Genomic DNA, 21,120 nt, shown 5'->3' with positions numbered 1-21,120 from the left:
GTTGTGGTCTTTCTAATGGTTTTTAAGCTGATGTAGAACTCTAGGAGTACGCTCCCCTCACACATTGACTGTTTTTCTAAATAGTTTGGGAACCGGGATTGGACTCCAAATATCTGGATCCAATGACAACTACCCAGTTTGGACCGGATTCCAAAAATCGCTACTGAAATCTTTCCTCTTAACGTGCAAGCATGAATGATCTGCACTGCCTGGAATAATTTAAGGAATCAACTGTTTCAACCAATTAGCATTGTCATGCAGGGGCTGGCATTTAGTGTTTCAACCAATTGGGGCTAAGCATTGTCTTGTGAGGGAGGGTGCTTATTTCAACAGATAACTGAGCTCAGCCATGTCTGACAAAATATGAAAACCGTTCGCATCCAGCACTACATTAAAAAGCAGAGTAAGGAATATTTTAACTGTTAACATATGCACGTCAATATATCTATCAATAAAAACCACATTTTTACATTTTACACATTTTGTTGTTCTTTGTGCTTGTTCCCTTTAATAAACTGCATTCTGGAATTATAGGTACAGTAATCCGTCACATATCCACCCTAACTGTTTATCCAGCATGATCAAGCTCTTCAGCAATGTTAGCTTTATTACTGAACTGAGAAGATTAGTTCACAGATTGCAGATCCCACCACAGTTTCCATACACTGTGTTGCATGTGCTCCGTGCGCTGCCATTGCTGGTAGTGTCACGTGAGCTGATCAGTGTGTCGATATGTGAATATCCTGTTCACCTCCAGGGGGTGTATCAACTTCAATCTCCAGCTGGATCTCCTGCCTGTCACTCAGCAGTGAATGCACGAACCCACACGCCAGACGGCTACCCTGTCACAAGCATTAATACCCTAGATCTTTCTAAACAAGGGATTTAGGGGAGCTCCCTAATAAAAGCTGAATCTCCAAACAGTAACTGTGTGAAAATATAATAATTGTTACAGCTGTGTATAATGGTATTTAAAAGGGGAGTCATTGACTTTTTACATATCTGCCCTTAGTTTATCCCACCTCAGTCAGATACGTAACAGGTTACTGTACTGTATAGCGGTCTGCAAATGTGCCACTGAACTGGCGCTACCATTTGGTGCTACTTGTGTTTTGTGCTTAATACATGCTCAGTTAACAAATACAGTATTCTACAGTTTACGCTGGAAACACCTGCCCAATTTTGTGGGTTTACTTTTCCAAAAGCAATAACTTGAAAATGAGTTTTAGCTTATAAACAAAGTTAGGCACCCATGTGTTTAGCACAGCACCAGTCTCAACTGTCCAAAATCACGCCGACAGAAGGAGGCGTGTGACCCACAATCACACTGCGCCATCTGGGAGATGGAAAAAAAACAAAAAGGCTAACAAAAGCCAATGCAATTTGAAACACGGCGACTCGACAAACTCAAGGAACAAGCTGTTCAGATAGCAAAAGCACCAGCTATTCAGAGATGCATATAAATCGCCCAGCTACTGCATTGAAATCATGCCTAACATCCCCTTTCAGTGTCTTTTCAATGCAAAACAGATAGCAGGTGAGGTGTCAGGGGTTGGTAATATACGAATATGTGGCAGTCTATGCTGGGAAAGGGGAGCCCCTCCTTCAATACATTGTCACTATAATGTGTGGTCACCACTGATGCCCTAGTAAAAGCATAGCAAAGTGTAATAAAGCACAGCCAAAGCATGGTAAAGCCCAGAGAGGTAAGGTGAAGCATATTAAAATATAACCCTTCTTAAAGTTTCCCCATAGTAAAAGCACAGCAAATTGTAATACGGCACAGTTAAAACATTGTAAAGCACAGAGAGGTATGGTAAAGTATAGGGAAGCATTGTAAAGAACAGAGAGGTATGGTAAAGCATAGGCAAGCATTGTAAAGAACAGAGAGGTATGGTAAAGCATAGGGAAGCATTGTAAAGAACAGAGAGGTATGGTAAAGCATAGGCAAGCATTGTAAAGAACAGAGAGGTATGGTAAAGCATAGGGAAGCATTGTAAAGAACAGAGAGGTATGGTAAAGCATAGGCAAGCATTGTAAAGCACAGGGAGGTATGGTAAAGCATAGGGAAGCATTGTAAAGCACAGGGAGGTCTGGTAAAGCATAGGGAAGCATTGTAAAGAACAGAGAGGTATGGTAAAGCATAGGGAAGCATTGTAAAGCACAGGGAGGTATGGTAAAGCATAGGGAAGCATTGTAAAGCACAGGGAGGTATGGTAAGGCATATTAATAAACATGGCAAACCAGGATAAACCATGATTGATGTGTAGTATAATCTTGGGCTACAAGCATCGATTTCCTGTACTGAAAGAAGCCAGTCGATGCTGTCTGTAACTCAACCTCTTGACGTTAACAGAGGTGTTTGTTTTGTGTGTGTAAGTGTGCTCGTGTATAGTGCTTGCTTGTACTTTTCATTATCGTGTGTGTGTTTGTGTGTGGGTGTGAGTGTGAATTTGTGTTTCTTTAGAAGGAGCTGTTCCTGCTGTTGATATTTAAGCAGATGAAACCGCCCTCTGCTCCCTTTATCAGCTGTGCGCTTTGAAGTTGCAGGGGCTTTTTTAACTGCACAACTCCATTTTCCACAAGTCTGTGGGTAGCGCGGCACTCGAAGACCTGATTGCCGCATCTACAGATGGAGACACAATAAAAGTGCTTGAGTTCTCATCAGGACATTCAAATTCCATACGCCCATCGCTCTTTGTGCTCCATTCAAGCGATATAAAAGGTGCAGATTTAAAGCCCCTTGGCATTGTAGGGACCAAAACTGAATTCAATCTCCAAGAGTTGATGATAAAGAAGGTAGTTTTATTCAAGCAGATATCTGGAGAGACAACTCATCACAGGTAGTCTGCTCATGCTTCTCTGACACATAGTTACGAGGCACAGCTTTTTATAGTAATGCACAAACAAGACAGTGTGTGTGCGTGTGCATCAGAACATATTGTCAGCTTAAAAGGAAACAAAGTGTCACAAGATGTTCTCGGCACACACAATGTCTTCTTCACACACAGCCAAAGTGCGATGTCCTTGGAAAGCGCCAACTTACCAGTCCATATTTCAACATAGCTTACACAGACACACTCAAGCATTTTCATACTACTTTTTTAAAATTTATTTCAACCCTTCAACATTTAATTCTCAAACTGAATGCAATAGGGAGTCAAGGAAATGCATGCACATGGATTAGGGAGTGGTTAACATGTAGAAAACAGAAAGTACTGATTAGAGGAGAAACCTCAAAATGGAGTGAGGTAACCAGTGGAGCACCACAGGGATCAATATTAGGTCCTCTGCTATTCCTAATCTACATGAATGATTTAGATTCTGGTATAGTAAGCATACTTGTTAAATTTTCAGATGACACAAAAATAGGAGGAGTGGCAAACACTGTTGCAGCAGCAAAGGTCATTCAAAATGATCTGGACAAGATTCAGAACTGGGCAGACACATGGCAAATTTTAGATTAAGATTAAATACATCCCAAGGATCTAACTGATTTAAATAAATAACTGGACCGGCTAATTAGAGAAAGGTCCGAATCTTCTCTGATTAGTGCTTCTGGAAAGCTTGGAGCATGACTCAGGTGAATGTGAGGAATCTGTTAATAAGCCTGTTGCTATGGATACCATAATTATTAAAAACCTGCCATTTTATTTATTTATTTTTACTGAAATATTCTCATAATTCCCAAACAAAATGTATCAGCTCAACGTCTGTAATGCAACTGTGCATGTGTGTTGGGGTCTGATGTCATATTTTAGCCTGAGGCTGTTCAGTGGTGAAAACAATGCAAAATAAAACATTTTTACTATAAATATTTATGAACATTTATTTTCTTGTAAATCTTTACGTACGTTTATGGAGAGCAGCGTAACAACAGGAGCGTCACTTCTGTATCCGTGCTTCCTTTCCCTGGTTGTTGCTTGTGCTGTGCGTGCATGTGTGTGTGTGTGCGTGTATAATAAGCAGCTGTGAACAAGTTAACTGCTGTGTAAACTTGACACAATGTATCTGATTTGTTTCCATGATTGAAATAAGTCACTATTATAGGCAGACCTGAAACAAGATATCGGTTTGTTTGCCTGAGAATGTACGAGCTTCACTAGTTTTGAAACAATATAACGAATTGAAGCTCTTGACTGAATGGCCTGAGAAAAGATTTAGATCCTTGCCAGCACTAGTTTATGAAAACCTCTATTTTCTGTATAGTAATTTAAATTTGTGTACTGAAAATGTGAATGTAATGCTTGTCTTTTGACAGCAATTCAATGTACTCCTCGTTTGGGAATCAGAGACCTTCTCTGTGGAAGTCCAGAGCTGCACCCGGAAATAAGGTTGTCTTTTTGGGGTTTGTTTATTTCAAGTTGGACTTAAGTGTGCGTTTATATAATTTTCTAGTGGGCTTCTGAGACAGAAAAACAAAACGTGTACGAAGTGTTTATAAAACCTGTGAATAAAAATGCTTTGGTTTAAAACAAAATAAATGTAATTGCTTTAAAGTATCGTGTGTGTGTGTGTTAGTTTTTTGATGGGCTAGTCATTTTAGCTTTTTATAACTGATAATAGTATTTTATTAAAGTGACGCTTGTATAAGAAAATGAAAAAAATAAAATTTATAACTTGACAAATCTGACTTGTGCCTCTGCACGTTAAACCAAATTCAGTAACTTTTATTACAAAAATACAGTAGTAGCAATATATATATATATATATATATATATATATATATATATATATATATATAATATATATATATATATATATAGATAGATAGATAGATAGATAGATGTAGATAAACAAATTGCAAAACGCGTAAAGCCACTGTTTCAATACAATGATTTCTTGCCTGGAACACTAGAGTGTAACCGCCCCCCCCAAAACTTTAGCCCCTAACGCACATTGATATTGTATCAGCTGGGGGCAACTTCAAAACCATAAATCGGTGGGGGTTGGGGGTTCTTCTTTTTTTCACTCACTAGTGGATATTCTTTTGCCCTGCGGCAACTCGCACATACTCGTAATTTACATAGGGCTTCATTGACCTGCAACACGTGTTTTTGATCTGAACAGGTTGGTTCGAAGACCTAAGTAGTGCATACGCAATAAAATAATATTAATTATAATACAATAATTTTCAAACAGTTACTATAAATCCAACAAGTACGTGTGTATGTTTACAAATATATCCGCACTCTACAAGTCGACCTTCAGCTGTATGGAAAAAGCAGCGCTGTAAACAAGCTGCTGGTATTAATATATAATTTGAAAATAAAAAACACGGTTAATATAAAAAGGTCATCACAAGGACAGATTCAATATTTCAATTAGGAAAATAATACAAATTCTACTGAACTTTTCACCATGAGCCTAAAAGTGGTCTTCGGTTGTGACTTAATCAACTATCTGATCTTTGAGGAGATAGAATAAAGCAATCACTAAATTATACAAGACATGGGCTTCTTATTGTGCGAAGCAGAAAACAGCATCAATTATAACAGCTCTCAGATACATAACCTATAATTTACCAGAGAAAAATAATCTTGTGCGAAGCACACTGCTTTTGTTTTCTTTGTTTTGGAACCGCAGCAATGTACACTTTTTGCATTTTCCATTGTTTAATTTCTGTTTACATATATTAAAAATGATTTTTCAGCTCAGCAGCAATTGAGCGTTCCCCGATCTGAATGCACGCCCCTGCCTTTGAAACTCTGTCCCAAGTCATATCAGAAATGCTGGCTCAGTCCAGTCTTTTAAATCAAACACTGGTTTGCAGTTAAAACATTGCATCCCACCTCAAACCAAATAAGCTGGAAATAAAAAACAGCAAAAGGTCAATCATATAAAATAAGCCATGTCCCTTGGAATTCCCTATCATCTACATGGGGTGAATTGCATTCTACACATAATGTACTGTGTATTGATGCATGTTGAGCTCTGTACTTGTTGTTGATTCAAAGTGGGAGGGATGACTTGAATTATGCCACTGGTGATGCACACACTTAGTACCGTTTCCAGTTTTCTGTGGCAACTGAAGCCCTTTAAAACAATGCAAACACGAATAATGCTTGGTGCTTTGAAATTAACGCTACAAGAAGCCCCAAAGCTGAAACATATTCAATAATCCAAACAAAATATTTAAAAAAGAGAGCAAGCTTGTTACCCTGAGGGTGCTGCACTGATGCACACCAGGTACCTGCCATTCAAAGTGATTGATCGAGTCCCTTTGAGAATAAACCCTTCAGTGCTCTTTAAAAATAAACCAATGACATAATGATTTAGTAGACACGTATTGAAGCATTTTCCCCCCTGCTGGTAGGAGTTTCGATTTTTTGACATTTTAGTAAACAGTAAAATCTCTCCAAGAGCAAGGCATAAAGTCACCCAGGAAGTCATAAAGAACCCTAGAACAACATAAGAACATAAGAACATAAGAAAGTTTACAAACGAGAGGAGGCCATTCGGCCCATCTTGCTCGTTTGGTTGTTAGTGGCTTATTGATCCCAGAATCTCATCAAGCAGCTTCTTGAAGGATCCCAGGGTGTCAGCTTCAACAAAATTACTGGGGAGTTGGTTCCAGACCCTCACGATTCTCTGTGGAAAAAAGTGCCTCCTATTTTCTGTTCTGAATGCCCCTTTGTCTAATCTCCATTTGTGACCCCTGGTCCTTGTTTCTTTTTTCAGGTCGAAAAAGTCCCTTTGGTCGACATTGTCAATACCTTTTAGAATTTTGAATGCTTTAATTAGGTCTCTGTGTTGTCTTCTTTGTTCAAGACTAAATAGATTCAATTCTTTTAGCCTGTCTGCATATGACATGCCTTTTAAACCCAGAATAATTTTGGTCGCTCTTCTTTGCACTCTTTCTAGAGCAGCAATATTATTTTTATAGCGAGGTGACCAGAACTGAACACAATATCTTACTAGTGCATTGTACAGTTTTAACGTTACTTCCCTTAATTTAAATTCAACACTTTTTACAGTGTATCCGAGCATCTTGTTTGCCTTTTTTATAGCTTCCCCACATTGTCTAGATGAAGACATTTCTGAGTCAACAAAAACTCCTAGGTCTTTTTCATAAATTCTTTCTTCAATTTCAGTATCTCCCATATGATATTTATAATGCACATTTTTATTTCATATGTGCAGTACCTTGCATTTCTCTCTATTAAATGTCATTTGCCATGTGTCTGCCCAGTTCTGAATCTTGTCCAGATCATTTTGAATGACCTTTGCTGCTTCAACAGTGTTTGCCACTCCTCCTATTTTTGTGTAGTCTGCAAATTTAACAAGTCTGCTTACCATACCAGAATCTAAATCATTAATGTAGATTAGGAATAGCAGAGGACCTAATACTGATCCCTGTGGTACTCCACTGGTTACCTCACTCCATTCTGAGGTTTCTCCTCTAATCAGAACTTTCTGTTTTCTACATGTTGTGGCAGGACCTGAAACAAGCAGTTTATGCTCAAAAACCTGCAAATGTCATTGAGTTGAAGCAGTTCTGCATGAAGGAATGGGCCAAAGTTCCTCCATGGCACTGTGAGAGACTGGTCAATAACTACAGGAAGCGTTTGGTTGCAGTTATTGCTGCCAAAGGTGGCGTAACCAGTTATTCATTCAGCCTGTCTTTCTTCCGACACGACACTACACTTGAATTACTGCAGATAAAATGAGTTTCTTAGAAATGTTTTCAGGTTTCAGGTGGAGAGAGGAAAATATAATTGCACTTGTGCGATTGCTATTTCCGTGGATTGTCAGTTTATATTAGATTCACACATTGGTGCAAAAAAATATATTTTTCCGAACCCTGTGGAGGCAGGGGGGAGGGGCTAGGGTGAAAATTTATTAGGCAGGCATGTGTTTCAGTCCATACTCTCAAGTGAAATGAGTTTGGGCAGTGTGGTCTCAAACTCGCCCCACGATGGGTGGATGAAAGACTTCAGTGGTTTTGCACTGCAGCAGAGTAATAGTTAAGGGCAGACTTTTGTAAGGAAACTAATTTGACGACTGCAAATGAGTGGGGCCAATGCCAATTGCTATGCTGGTAAGTTTCCATTTATTGATTCCAATATTCAAAAGTTACACACAAACAGCATACACATTATCATTAGACATAAGAATGTAGCACTTAGTTATGAACAGAGATCACACAGCGATCAATGACCTAAGTTCTAGGATTTCCGCTCGGCTATGGCAATGTTCTGTGCCGGGAGAACATTTAAATAACAGGTAGATGCAGGGATGGAAATAAGACTCATATTGCATAGCGGTTTGATCCATTCCTGGTTTTACTAGGAGTTTAATAAGACACACCTGAGATTATCTATACACTGGGGCAAATCAAGCTCATATTAAAACCTGGAAAGGGTGAAACTGCTATGCAATAGGAGTCTTATTAACACCCCTGTGTAAATGACAGTTAAGAATGCTTAATGGGTTAATATCCCACAAGTTCCACCAGCACCACAAAAAAAAAAAAAAAAAAAAAAAAAAAAAAAAAAAATTATTACAAATTTAGATTTAGCGTCCAAATGTCAACAGGTGTAAAAGCGGGGCCTTTTCACTGAAATTAAATTGTTTCTAATGAAGAAGCTCATCTAGCAGTTGATTTAGATATTTCATTAAATCTCAAGACAAGGACAAACAGCATAATGAAGAGCTCTTTGTGAGAGGCGAGTTGTTAATTTCTGAAGCAGGGCGCCTGGTGTTTGTTTGTTTTTCAGAGATTAAACGTCAGCTAACAACTGAGAGAGTGGACCAGGAGTTCAAACATCACCTCACAGCCGTCTTTGCTTGAGAGAGGACCAGGAGTCACAACTGGGTAATTGAGTGCTAATTTGGGAGTGGCCACATGTATAAAGGGGAGAGGAAATCATTTGTTTGGAGGAGGGAGTAGATGAGTGTGTTTGACCTGTGTGGGCGAAGGTGAAGGAGAAGAAGAAGGCGAAGGCGAAGGAGAAGGTGAAGGCGAAGGTGAAGGAGAAGGTGAAGGTGAAGGCGAAGGCGAAGGAGAAGGCGAAGGCGAAGGAGAAGGTGAAGGCGAAGATGAAGGCGAAGGCGAAGGCGAAGGTGAAGGAGAAGGTGAAGGCGAAGGAGAAGGTGAAGGTGAAGGTGAAGGCGAAGGAGAAGGCGAAGGAGAAGGTGAAGGTGAACTCGAAGGAGAAGGCGAAGGTGAAGGTGAAGGAGAAGGTGAAGGCGAAGGTGAAGGTGAAGGCGAAGGCGAAGGTGAAGGTGAAGGTGAAGGTGAAGGTGAAGGTGAAGGCGAAGGAGAAGGTGAAGGTGAAGGTGAAGGTGAAGGTGAAGGTGAAGGTCCAGCCTATCTAGTATTGTATTATTTAATCTTTTCCTTTGGCCCTCGTGTCTGCTTTGTGTGTTGCTGTGTTTTGTGTTTTAATATATAACAGAGCTTCACTTCAGCTTCTTGTCTCCGAGTCTCTCTTTCTGCTGGTAAGAGCTTGCACCGTGACGTTGGCCCCTCACAACAGCGTGCAGATGTAGAGCAATTATTTTGTGCTTTGATGATTTATTATTTGTTTTTGCTTTTCTGTGGCTCGCTCAAGAGGCGCACTCAGATTGTTATTGGCGTTTCATTTTGTTGTTCTCGTTGCTGTTTTCGCTCCACGCTAGTGAAGTGGTCAGGCACTGATCAAAACACACATGGAAAACTAAAGATACAGGTAAGCATGGCAACACCTGCTATGGTGACGCAAAACCTGGACAAAAGACTCTAACACCACTCCCAGGCCCTCAGATCCCATTTGATTCTTAAATTAAAAACACGTATTTGAGTGATTCTGATGAAAATAATTACATGGTCAGCACATACTAGCTGTGTACCTTTTTTGTTGTCATTGCTGTGTTTTTACCCTTATAAAAGTATCCACTAGTAAAATCATAGCAGAGTGTAATAATTGTGAAACATGTTAAAGCATAGGTAAGCACTGTGAAGAATAGCAAAGCATATTATTAAACACAGCAAACTGTGGTTAACTGTAATAGGTACATTTTTATAAATGCATACTTTTATGTTGAAAAAGAAACTGGTACACCCCAACATTTAAGCTAGAAGTCTTTATTGCTTTCTCATAAATACAACTTTTTTTTTTTTTAGTGGGGATTATTTTGATTGACAGCAGCGGTTCAGTGTGTTGTGCGTGGGTTATTTTGATTGACACCAGGGGTTCAGTGTGTTGTGTGTGGGTTATTTTGATTGACAGCAGGGGTTCAGTGTGTTGTGTGTGGGTTATTTTGATTGACAGCAGGGGTTCAGTGTGTTGTGCGTGGGTTATTTTGATTGACAGCAGGGGTTCAGTGTGTTGTGCGTGGGTTATTTTGATTGACAGCAGGGGTTCAGTGTGTTGTGCGTGGGTTATTTTGATTGACAGCAGGGGTTCAGTGTGTTGTGCGTGGGTTATTTTGATTGACAGCAGGGGTTCAGTGTGTTGTGCGTGGGTTATTTTGATTGACAGCAGGGGTTCAGTGTGTTGTGCGTGGGTTATTTTGATTGACAGCAGGGGTTCAGTGTGTTGTGTGTGGGTTATTTTGATTGACAGCAGGGGTTCAGTGTGTTGTGCGTGGGTTATTTTGATTGACAGCAGGGGTTCAGTGTGTTGTGCGTGGGTTATTTTGATTGACAGCAGGGGTTCAGTGTGTTGTGCGTGGGTTATTTTGATTGACAGCAGGGGTTCAGTGTGTTGTGCGTGGGTTATTTTGATTGACAGCCGGGGTTCAGTGTGTTGTGCGTGGGTTATTTTGATTGACAGCCGGGGTTCAGTGTGTTGTGCGTGGGTTATTTTGATTGACAGCAGCGGTTCAGTGTGTTGTGCATGGGTTATTTTGATTGACAGCAGGGGTTCAGTGTGTTGAGCTGGGTTATTTTGATTGACAGCAGGAGTTTAATGTGTTGTGCTTGAATTATTTTGATTGACAGCGGGAGTTCAATGTGTTGTACACAGGTGTGGTAAAAGTATTGAAACGTGTTACTTGAATAAAAGTATTGTTACTTGGAAAAAAATATAATTAAGTAAAAGTCAAAGTATCCTTCTAGAAAACTACTTGAGTAAAAGTACTCAAGTACCAGAAGTAAAAAGTAGCTGCCCTTAAATTCTACCCAAGGATCTGTATTTAATGCACTATTTCATGTATTATGCTGCTATCGTGTATTCTGCTCTTTCCACTGTATTTAATACACTATTTCATGTATTATGCTGCTAATGTATTCTGCTCTTTCCACTGTATTTAATGCACTATTTCATGTATTATGCTGCTATCATGTATTCTGCTCTTTCCACTGTATTTAATGCACTATTTCATGTATTATGCTGCTATCATGTATTCTGCTCTTTCCACTGTATTTAATGCACTATTTCATGTATTATGCTGCTATCATGTATTCTGCTCTTTCCACTGTATTTAATGCACTATTTCATGTATTATGCTGCTATCATGTATTCTGCTCTTTCCACTGTATTTAATGCACTATTTCATGTATTATGCTGCTATCATGTATTCTGCTCTTTCCACTGTATTTAATGCACTATTTCATGTATTATGCTGCTATCATGTATTCTGCTCTTTCCACTGTATTTAATGCACTATTTCATGTATTATGCTGCTATCATGTATTCTGCTCTTTTCACTGTATTTAATGCACTATTTCGTGTATTATGCTGCTATCATGTATTTTGCTCTTTCCACTGTATTTAATGTATTATGCATTTCTCTGTATTTAAAGTATTTTCTTGTTGTTATTGCATCTTGTAAAGCGCTTTGTGATGGTGCTCCGCTATGAAAGGCGCTATATAAAATAAAGATTGATTGATTGATCTACAGCCATCAAAGAACAGAACAAGTAATATTCCTGATACAATAGACACCATCATAGCAACCTGCAGGAGGCATTAAAACCAAACCTGTATTTATGGATCCTGTTAGCAAAAAAAAAAAAATGATATGAGGGAAACTGTAACACTGCAGTGCAGGCAAAACCTGTTGATATGGCCTTTATCATTAAATGGGAAAATGACAACCCAAGACGGGGATGAATACATTTCAACCAAATGCACAAGACCACAGAACCAGAAATTAGAACAATAGAATACATGCCAAATATTCAAGCCCCTTCTCATGAGCTAGACACCCTCAGTACTGTTGTAAAGATCTAAACATGTCAAGTTCTTGTTCAACTGTACGTTGTTCTAACTATTGATGACATTCTCAATATAGGAGGCTGTGTGGTCCAGTAGTTAAAGAAAAGTGCTTTTAACCAGGATATCCCCAGCTCAAATCCCAGCTCAGCCGCTGACCCTGAGCAAGTCACTGAACCTCCTTGTGCTCCGTCTTTGGGGTGAGACGTTGTTGTAAGTGACTCTGCAGCTGATGCATGGTTCACACACCCTAGCCTCGTATCTTGTAAAGCGCTTTGTGATGGTGGTCCACTATGAAAAGCACTATATAAAGATTATTATTATTATTTTAAGCTGATGGAACTTAAGCGGACCATTCCAGAATACAGACAATGTCTTATTCCACGACTAGGTTGCCTCCATCTCTCAATGAACTTTCAAAAAGTAATTGGTCAGCACATGCAGGCTTCTCGGTCTGGCAAATGTCTGGAGTGTGTGCGCCAGGAAAAGGCAAAGGCAGCGTTTTAACACAGGCAGTTTGCAATGGAAACCATGCAATGGAAACAAACCATCAGTGGCTATATATATATATATATATATATATATATATATATATATATATATATATATATATATATATATATATATATATATATATAATATACATATACACATGCAAAAAATAAACAAAGTACAGGCAATGAGAAGACGCCACCCCAGCTCCGGCCGCATTACACTTTAATAGGGCAAACACACAAGTTACCTTCCCTTCTGTTGCATGTACAGTGCTTGCAGTTAACAATGTCATTCTATAAACCCTACCTGCTGAGCATGTACACTGCATTGCATGGGTCTGGCATGTTATAGTAAGCATATCTTGTTATGGCAAAGGTGCAGAAAGACCGGCCAATGTAAGCTGCACATCAGTCTGTCGCTTAGGATTTGGGTTAGGCCGATTTAAATCTTAAGCTCTGTATTTGAATTCTCTCTAGCCGGCCCGTCTCTGAAAAGCCTGGCCCGTCTTTCTACAGCTATACCATTGTATCCAGTAACATTCCTTGACCTGGCAGACACTGCTGAAGGGAAACGACCTGCAGTGCAAGTGCACCAGTCAGCCGGAGGAGGCATAGGAACTGAAAAACGTTCTTTAACCTTAAAGTGGTTCCAAATGTTTTAAATGTACATATTAGGAGTGTGCTGGTCTTCGTAATTGCCATACTCTACTACAGCTTTTGATTATAACCACTTCCTGTACCTTATACTTATCCGTATTCACGTTTTTTTGTTCTTATTTAAAATCATTCTCATCCATTTACTGTTCTTACAACATGCTGTTACTGGACTTTACTCAATAAGCAAATATTTTTAACTGTAAGTTAACTGCTCTGAGTCAAACTCGCTCTTAAATGCAATTATTTACTGAATTCTTTATTTTGCTCTTAATTGACTTATCTCCTGCTGACTTCATAACTGCTCTTATCTGTAATGTGATATTTTGTACTGTGATACTTTTTAATAATTGTAAGTCGCCCTGGATAAGTGCATCTGCTAAGAAATCAATGATAATACTACTAATAATAACAATAACAATAAATGTATGAGCAGGTATTAAATAAATCAATTCGTAAACGTGTTGATTTCAAAACAAGAACATCTCTTTGTCAGCTTGAGGCCAGTAAAAATGTCAGCACCCCGGGAGAGAGGAGAATTCGCTTCCAACCGGCTTTTGAAAAGCTCAGTGAATTGCCATTGAGCGTTACTCTGTTGTAAAGGCGAGGGAAGGACAGCTTTTCTTGTTTTGACATCATCACTTTAATGAATGAATGTATTTAGCAGCTGCTGATAAATGCTTCTTAAAGGCAAATACAAGTAATCAGAGCAGATTCATTTACAGCAAGGAAAGAACAGCGCTAAAGAATTCCACTTTTCACCTATGAGCTGGTATATTTCAACAAAGCTTTCTTTTTTAAGTAGATCAATTTACAAAGTTTTAAAATGCATTTCTAGAATGCACATGCATAAAAATATAAACACATATGTTTGTCAAACAACAATTTATCGGCAAATATTAACCTAATACAATTCCTTCAATTGATTTGTAAGAAAGGTACATTTTATATAAATTAATAAAATCTGTCACTGAAAAGTTTCGTTTTCTGCGGTAAAAGATTTTTGTTAACGCAATTTACAAAACACGTAATATTCAAATATTGATATAGTCTATAAGAAAACACTTTGGTGCAACAATAAATATAGAATTCCGAAACAGTAGCTCTCCAGATTTCTTGCTAATCATGTTGTTCTTCGGTTTCAGGATTAGCAAAGTCACATCCTGATCGCCACAGAGTAAGTATGTAACGAATGATGCCGTAAGTTTTGAAAAGATGTGTTGCATTGTAATAAGTCAAAGCCACCCTTAGCTGTAGCATTGCCTTCCTTCCCTCACCTGTATTTGAAACTCTCGTTCTACCACTGCAAGTATGAAATGTAATCATTACCTTATCTTCTAAAGACCTGGAAAATGGTTACATTTCTACTTCAGGGAATCAGGGTTATGATAATTATTATCGATATCAACAAATATTGATATTATATCAAAATTATTGGTGCCCATCACTGATATACACATACAGATTGAATTTCAAATGCAATGCAACAAATTACGACAATCTTGATGAAACTCGAAAAGAGACGTCCTAGATGCATATTTTGCAATATATAGTACTTTGCTATATATGCATTACAAATACAAAGTGTAAAGACAATATACAGGCAGATAATACAGTAAACAATACATTGTGCGGTACACAGTACATATAAAAAGAAGAGTACTTTGCAAAGCATACAATACAGTACATTATGCAATATATAGGGAACTAGCAATTAAGTTAACGTGTTGTAGAAATTGTGAAATTAGATGAAATCAATGGAAAATATAAGGGAGTGGGGGGAGGGGGGGTGCGTAGGAGTGACAGAGAGAGAGGAGATGTCTGGCTGCAGTTCTCGTCACGTTACCTGTCAGAGGTCTCTCAATCAATTGCAGCCCAAGCCGGACTAAATAACAAGCTGGTCTCTCTCAACAAAGGTCAGCAAACAATATAGAGCTTTCAAACCTACACAGGATAGATTTTTTTTTTTTCCTGCTCAGTTGGTAAGGGGGTAATTGGTAATCAATAATTCATGCGTAATTTCTTTCTGTGTTCTATACACGTCCATACACGTTCACCTTCCGAGCAAATCAGTCTCTGCCCTAATAACTGTCTTGAAACGCATGCGTTTCAGTGAGCTATCTGCCATGCAAGCTCAGTGATAAAAATGCTCTGCAGGAGAAATGAGAAATGAAACATTTTGATTTTTATTTTACCTATGCCTTATCAGGCTTGGTTTTTGCAATGGTGAACCACACTGATTGATATAAACCCTATCCAAGTGTCTTTTCCAGACCTGTCCAGATTGGGTCACATGTGCCTCGTTTCCACTGCCTGTCCTCTGGTCTGGCTGGTCTGGCCGGTCTGTAGCTGGATGGGGTTTCCACTGACGCTCAAACTATGCAGTTTCGTATCTCATCCCCAACGGGGCCAAACTGTGCTGTGCCAAAGCACGCCATTGAAAGACTGAAGTGCGCTAAAGAGACAAACTGCTGTAAGCGAAGGTTGTGTTGAAATCAAACCCGACAAAGCCTTTCAGTGTCGAGATTTAAAAATTGAAAAATGAACACAAGATCAGAGTGAATAACAATGTGACCTTTACTGTCGCACTGCTACTTCCGAGATGATAGCTTCAGCTTCCCTGATTTCTTTCTTCCTCAGGTGTTCCTTTGTGCCTATCCATTCACGTTTCTGAGATACTTGAGTGCTTGTAGAGTCTGCTTTGCAATATTGCTAAGAGATTTTGAGATGATATGAATGCAGTAGTTTGAAAAGGGACTTGTGCTTACTGAAGTGCAGTGTAAGAAACTGGCAATCAGCTTTTACGTTGCCACACACATTCGTCGCTAGAGACAGTCCAAGTCTGTGGATAACAGAATCGGGAATTCGCAAGCTCTCTCAGATTCATCATATTCTGCAGCCTCATTGTCATCAGAGTTATCATAGACAGGCTGCTAAAGTGACCTGAAACATATAACTGAAGCCGTGTTCACACTTGTGTGTTTATACTATATCGTAGCGGAACAGCGGATTCTGTTCACACTGGGGTTGCTGTCGTTGTGGTAGCGGTATAACTGTATCGATAGGAAACCCAGACAAGAGCAAGTTTTGTGATAGGACTCGGAACAGATCAAGTGTGGTCAAGTGGATCGCTATGACAATGGGAGTCTGAGACATGCTCACACTTACCCCAAGGATATTCTGTACTACAAAGATTCTCAACTCTGCCTTTACTTCCGTCATGCCTGTATTATATATTATATATATATATATATATATATATATATATATATATATATATATATATATATATATATATATATATATATTACGATCTTGCAGTAGTAAGTGATCAGTCTAATTTGAATAAATGTTTAAAAACTGAAAACATATAAACACTGACATCTCATACCAACAAATCCAAGTTTTATAATTGCACCTGTCTACTCCAGGACTGGGTGAAATGCTCATCTCCATTTCCGTTTCTGATGTTTCTAAAGATTTTACTGACAAACCTTCTTAATATATTCAATTGGAACTACTGAACCCAGACATAGTTCGATAGGACTGTTTACTTGATTTAAATACAAATACCAAACACAGAAGATGCTCTGCAGAACTAGTGAAAATTTCCCATTCTTTTTGCCACGTATCCCTTGCACAACAAATCTGAAACGTCTGCAACACGCAACGTTTGTGCCAGTGGGCTTTGCAGACCAAATCTCTGACCCCAAGTAAGTAAGATCTGCATTCAGGAATATAAAGAGGGTGATGTGGATTCTGTTATGTATAAGATCTCCCTGCTGTTCCAGCAGTGAGATGGACAGGACATTTAAGAGGCATTTACAGGAGCTGGTTCAAATAGTGGTGCGGTTTCACCAGAATCAGGCTCTCCGAATAGTCTGCAGATCTCGACCATGACTGTTATTGTGTGTACTAAAGACAGCTGAGAAATCCCTCAAGAGCAGTCTAAAACCCCTTGCAGAATCGTCCATCCATGCACCCTTATTAACAGCATCTTAGCGTTTCAGATTTTTCCATTTTTTACCCTTCCCACGCCTGACAGACGCCGCTACTCAGCGGTGGGATTTTATCAATATCCTTGATGTTCAGCCCCTGCTTTAAGATCGGCTGCAGTGCCCTGGACGCTCCTCCATGAACCTGTGCAGAACACGCCACAGCCGCCCCCTCTCCTCCCCATCCTCCTCCTCCTCCTCCTCCTCCTCCTTCTCCTCCTCCACCAGCCACCATCCTACTCTCCTTCGTCAGGCAGTCGGAATCACTGCAATCCCTATCGGTGTAGACCTTGTTTCGCGCTCCAAAGTTCCCCACATTCCCGGCGGTGACCCTGTGGCAATAAGCCTCCCGGGGCTCCGCCCTCTCGGAGCACCACTGGAAGTGGAAAGCATTCTGGAAGCCCCTCTTGAAGTTCTCGTTGAAGTAGCCATAGATGATGGGGTTGACGCTGCTGTTGGAGAAGGCCAGCCAGTGTGCGAAGGGAAAGATGTAGCCCGTGAGGAGGCTGAGCTGCTCGTCCGTCTGGCTGACGTAGTCGGTCAGCAGCATCAGGGTCCAGAGAGGCAGCCAGGAGAGCATGAAGAGCAGAGCCACCGTGATCAGCATCTTGATGACTTTATTTTTCTTCCTGGGGACCACGTTCCTGCTCTCGGGGTGGGGCTGGTGGGGCCCCCGCGCCACGCTGTTGCTCACGGGCACTGAGGACTTGTAGAGCTTGACCACGATGCGGCTGTACATCACCACGATGAGGGTCAGCGGTGCCAGGTAGATGTGGCCGAACAGAACGGTGGTGTAGATCCTGCGCATCTGCTTGTCTGGCCAGTCCTCGAAGCAGGAGAACAGGGGGTAGGTGTGGTTGTAGTCGTGGTTGTGGACCATGTAGTGGTCTTGCACCTGACTCACAGTCAGCATGACTGCCGAAGGGCACATGATCGCCACAGCCAGCACCCAGATGATCACCACGGCGATGCCAGCCTCCAGCAGGGTGAGCTTGGGCTTGAACGGGTGCACAATGCAACGAAACCTGAATGGGGGAAAAAAGCATGTGGGTTAGAGCTTGCACTTCAGTGCTGGGATACTGTTATACTAGGAGGCTGTTAAATTCATGGAGGGGAGCAGTGTCTTCTGGCTTTTGTTCCACACCCGGGCTCTCAATTACTTAACTGGTCTGATTAATTCGTTGAACAAATTTAACACTTCTTTTAAATTGAGAGCTTAAGATGGAATGAAAACCAGAAGACCTGCAGCCCTCGAGGACTGGAGTTTGACCCCCGTGCTGTCAACTGCCACAGAACACTCAAAGAAACTTTAACTTCATGGCAAACGCTTGGACGCTGATAGTCTTTTTCATGGAGTGGAAGAAATCTCTTTAGATTCGTCACAGCCTTACGCACATGTCAGCTTGTGCATAAAGCACAGAGGACCCCAATTTTAAAGACTTTTTCGTGTTTAGGTAGTAATGAGCACCAGATCCGTTTCGTGATGTATAATTACGGTTTCTGGTTTTTAGTGTATTACCTCGGCTTTTTTAGTCCTGGGCAAGCCATTATCTCTGATTAAACTCAAGAAATACATATTGCAGAGTCAGAGGTAACAATATCTCACACTTACATGATGAATCAGTTGCATTTCCTAGTTTGGTAACATATTTTCATTGTTAGTTTACAGCCACTGTTCGGCAGCGTGGCCCAAATTTATAGACGGTAATTGATGATTTCAAAAATGCACTTGATTCAAGGTACATTACCTATAACACATTTTGAGGCCTGGAAAGAAGTGTCCCAGTGAATCAAATAAGGATTAGACCAATTGTAATTGAGAGCTCGGGGTGGAACGAAAACCAACAGACACTGCAGGCTCTCCAGGAAGGGAGTCTGACATTCCTTTGGAAGGGAGATGAGCTTGAAACTGACCTGTCCACAGCGATGGCCACCAGGGTGAAGACAGAGGCAGAGACGGAGGTTCCTTGCACCAGCCCGCTCAGCTTACACACCACATTGCTGTAAGGCCAGCCTGGCAAACACAACCATGAGGTTCAATTAGTATGTTAAACTCTACCTTACCAGCACAAATCACTGCAATTAAAAACACACAAAGAGGAGAAAACTGATTAAAATGAATATAGACAATGGAAGCGAATTACCTGTAATTAAATTGTCCACCAGGGTAGTTGGAATGCAGAATATCCCGACGAGGAGGTCGCTGATCGCCAGGTTGAAGATGAAGAGGTTAGTCACCGTGCGCATGCGCTTGTTCTTCATAACAATCAAGCACACCAGGACGTTCCCGACCATGCAGAGCAGGAAAATGAAGAGGTACGAAGCGATGTAGATCGCAGCGACCGGTGGGGAGTGCTGGTAGTACGGAGAGTAGGAGATGTTCCTCTCGTTGTCATACAGCGTGGAATTCAAAGCGGTTGAGTTTAGCAAGGCAGTAAAGTTCCATGCGTCTTCCTCCAGTTCATCAAGCAGCGTGACCCCGTCTCTCATGGTGCTTCTGAAAAGAAAGAAAACTAGAATCTCTCTCTCTCTCTCTCTCTCTCTCTATATATATATATATATATATATATATATATATATATATATATATATATGCGGCAGCCAGTCTTCCTGAGCGTCTGCGATGTCGTATTTTTTTTTAATATAAAGTATTGGAAAAATATTGTCTGTAAATACAGGAGAAGTGCAGGTGAATTTTACGCGGGGTGTTTCGTTTTTTTTTTATACAGTACCAAGATTTTTCCGAGTTAAGCTGGTGTTAAAAATATGAAAGAAATTACAAATACACTTTATTTCTTTGACAAAAACCGCTGAGCATATATACACTGTATATATACGCAGTGGGCAGTGGGCAGTGGGCAGTGGGCAGTGAGCATGGATGCCGGGCTGGGAAGTAGAAGCAGCGGTAGGGGGTTTGATAAACAGCTACTCTGTGTGTGTGTGTGTGTGTGTGTGTGTGTGGAGTTTATGAACTGTAGCAGGGGTGTGTATCCGCATATAGCAATTGTAGTCCATGTGTTGCCGCTGCTGCTACATGCTTAGCCCGGCCCCGACTCTGTCTGTAGTGAGAGGGGTAGGGGGAGGTTATTTAGCTTGTAAAATGAAAATCCATTTCCTTTTTTTGACAGCTGTGAGACTGGGATTATTTAGTCAATGAAATAGGTGCCCGGTGTGTCTGAACTCCGTTGGAGGTGAGATTGAGGACTCGTGAGTTATTTTGATTTGAATGCATTTTGTTAACCGAGTCCTCAACCACGTCACCAATGCAATTCACTACGGATTGTTTTTATTCTGTTTACGTGCCCTTCGGTGCTTTGTAACCTGCGATGATGTCAAGAACTGTGTCTCATTTCTATAGCTGATAACCAATATACCTCTTTTTACTTCTGTAAATGCAAAAAGAATTTTCTTATATAAAAAAAATGGAACTTCATTTTGCTTGTCCTCCACTTTCCTTGTGGTTCATGCATTGCTCCTTCCTAATAAAATAACCTGTGATGTTAAACTATATGGCAAAATCGCTGCACGGCATGGTGGTGCTTCGCCTGAGCATAGTCCCCCCCCCCCCGCTATAGAGGTGCACACTCCTATACTGGTTTGTCTGCGTTACCCCACCCCCGTTACATGTATTTTTGAACACTTGAAGAGTTTCATTTAGGAAACTAAGCAAATAGGTTAATATTGGATCCGGCTAGTTTGACAAGGGTTATACAGGGGTGCATCAATGCTTGAGAGAGTCGCATCCGAAAGAGAGAACGGGAAACTGGGTGCCAAGCTTCGTAAACCAAGAATAATGAAGCTAAATACCTGCTATCCCAAAGCACTATTAATTAA

General features: G+C 40.4%; 1 protein-coding gene across 1 annotated transcript; it reads right to left on the bottom strand.

Annotated features, from left to right (window-relative positions):
* Positions 1-17,314: 17,314 nt before the first annotated feature.
* LOC121302172 (neuropeptide FF receptor 2-like) lies at positions 17,315-19,596 on the bottom strand. The gene is made up of 3 exons (XM_041231989.1): positions 19,431-19,596; positions 19,201-19,300; positions 17,315-18,311 (listed from the first exon to the last, which is right to left on the bottom strand). Exons 1-3 carry the CDS (start codon positions 19,579-19,581, stop codon positions 17,315-17,317), a joined length of 1,248 nt encoding a protein of 415 aa, XP_041087923.1. The 5' UTR covers positions 19,582-19,596.
* Between the last annotated feature and the right edge of the window lie 1,524 nt (positions 19,597-21,120).

The sequence above is a fragment of the Polyodon spathula genome, chromosome 29, assembly GCF_017654505.1.
Source record: "Polyodon spathula isolate WHYD16114869_AA chromosome 29, ASM1765450v1, whole genome shotgun sequence".
NCBI lineage: Eukaryota > Metazoa > Chordata > Actinopteri > Acipenseriformes > Polyodontidae > Polyodon > Polyodon spathula.
Note: the sequence above shows the minus strand (reverse complement) of the source record. Positions and strands in the feature narration are given on the sequence as shown.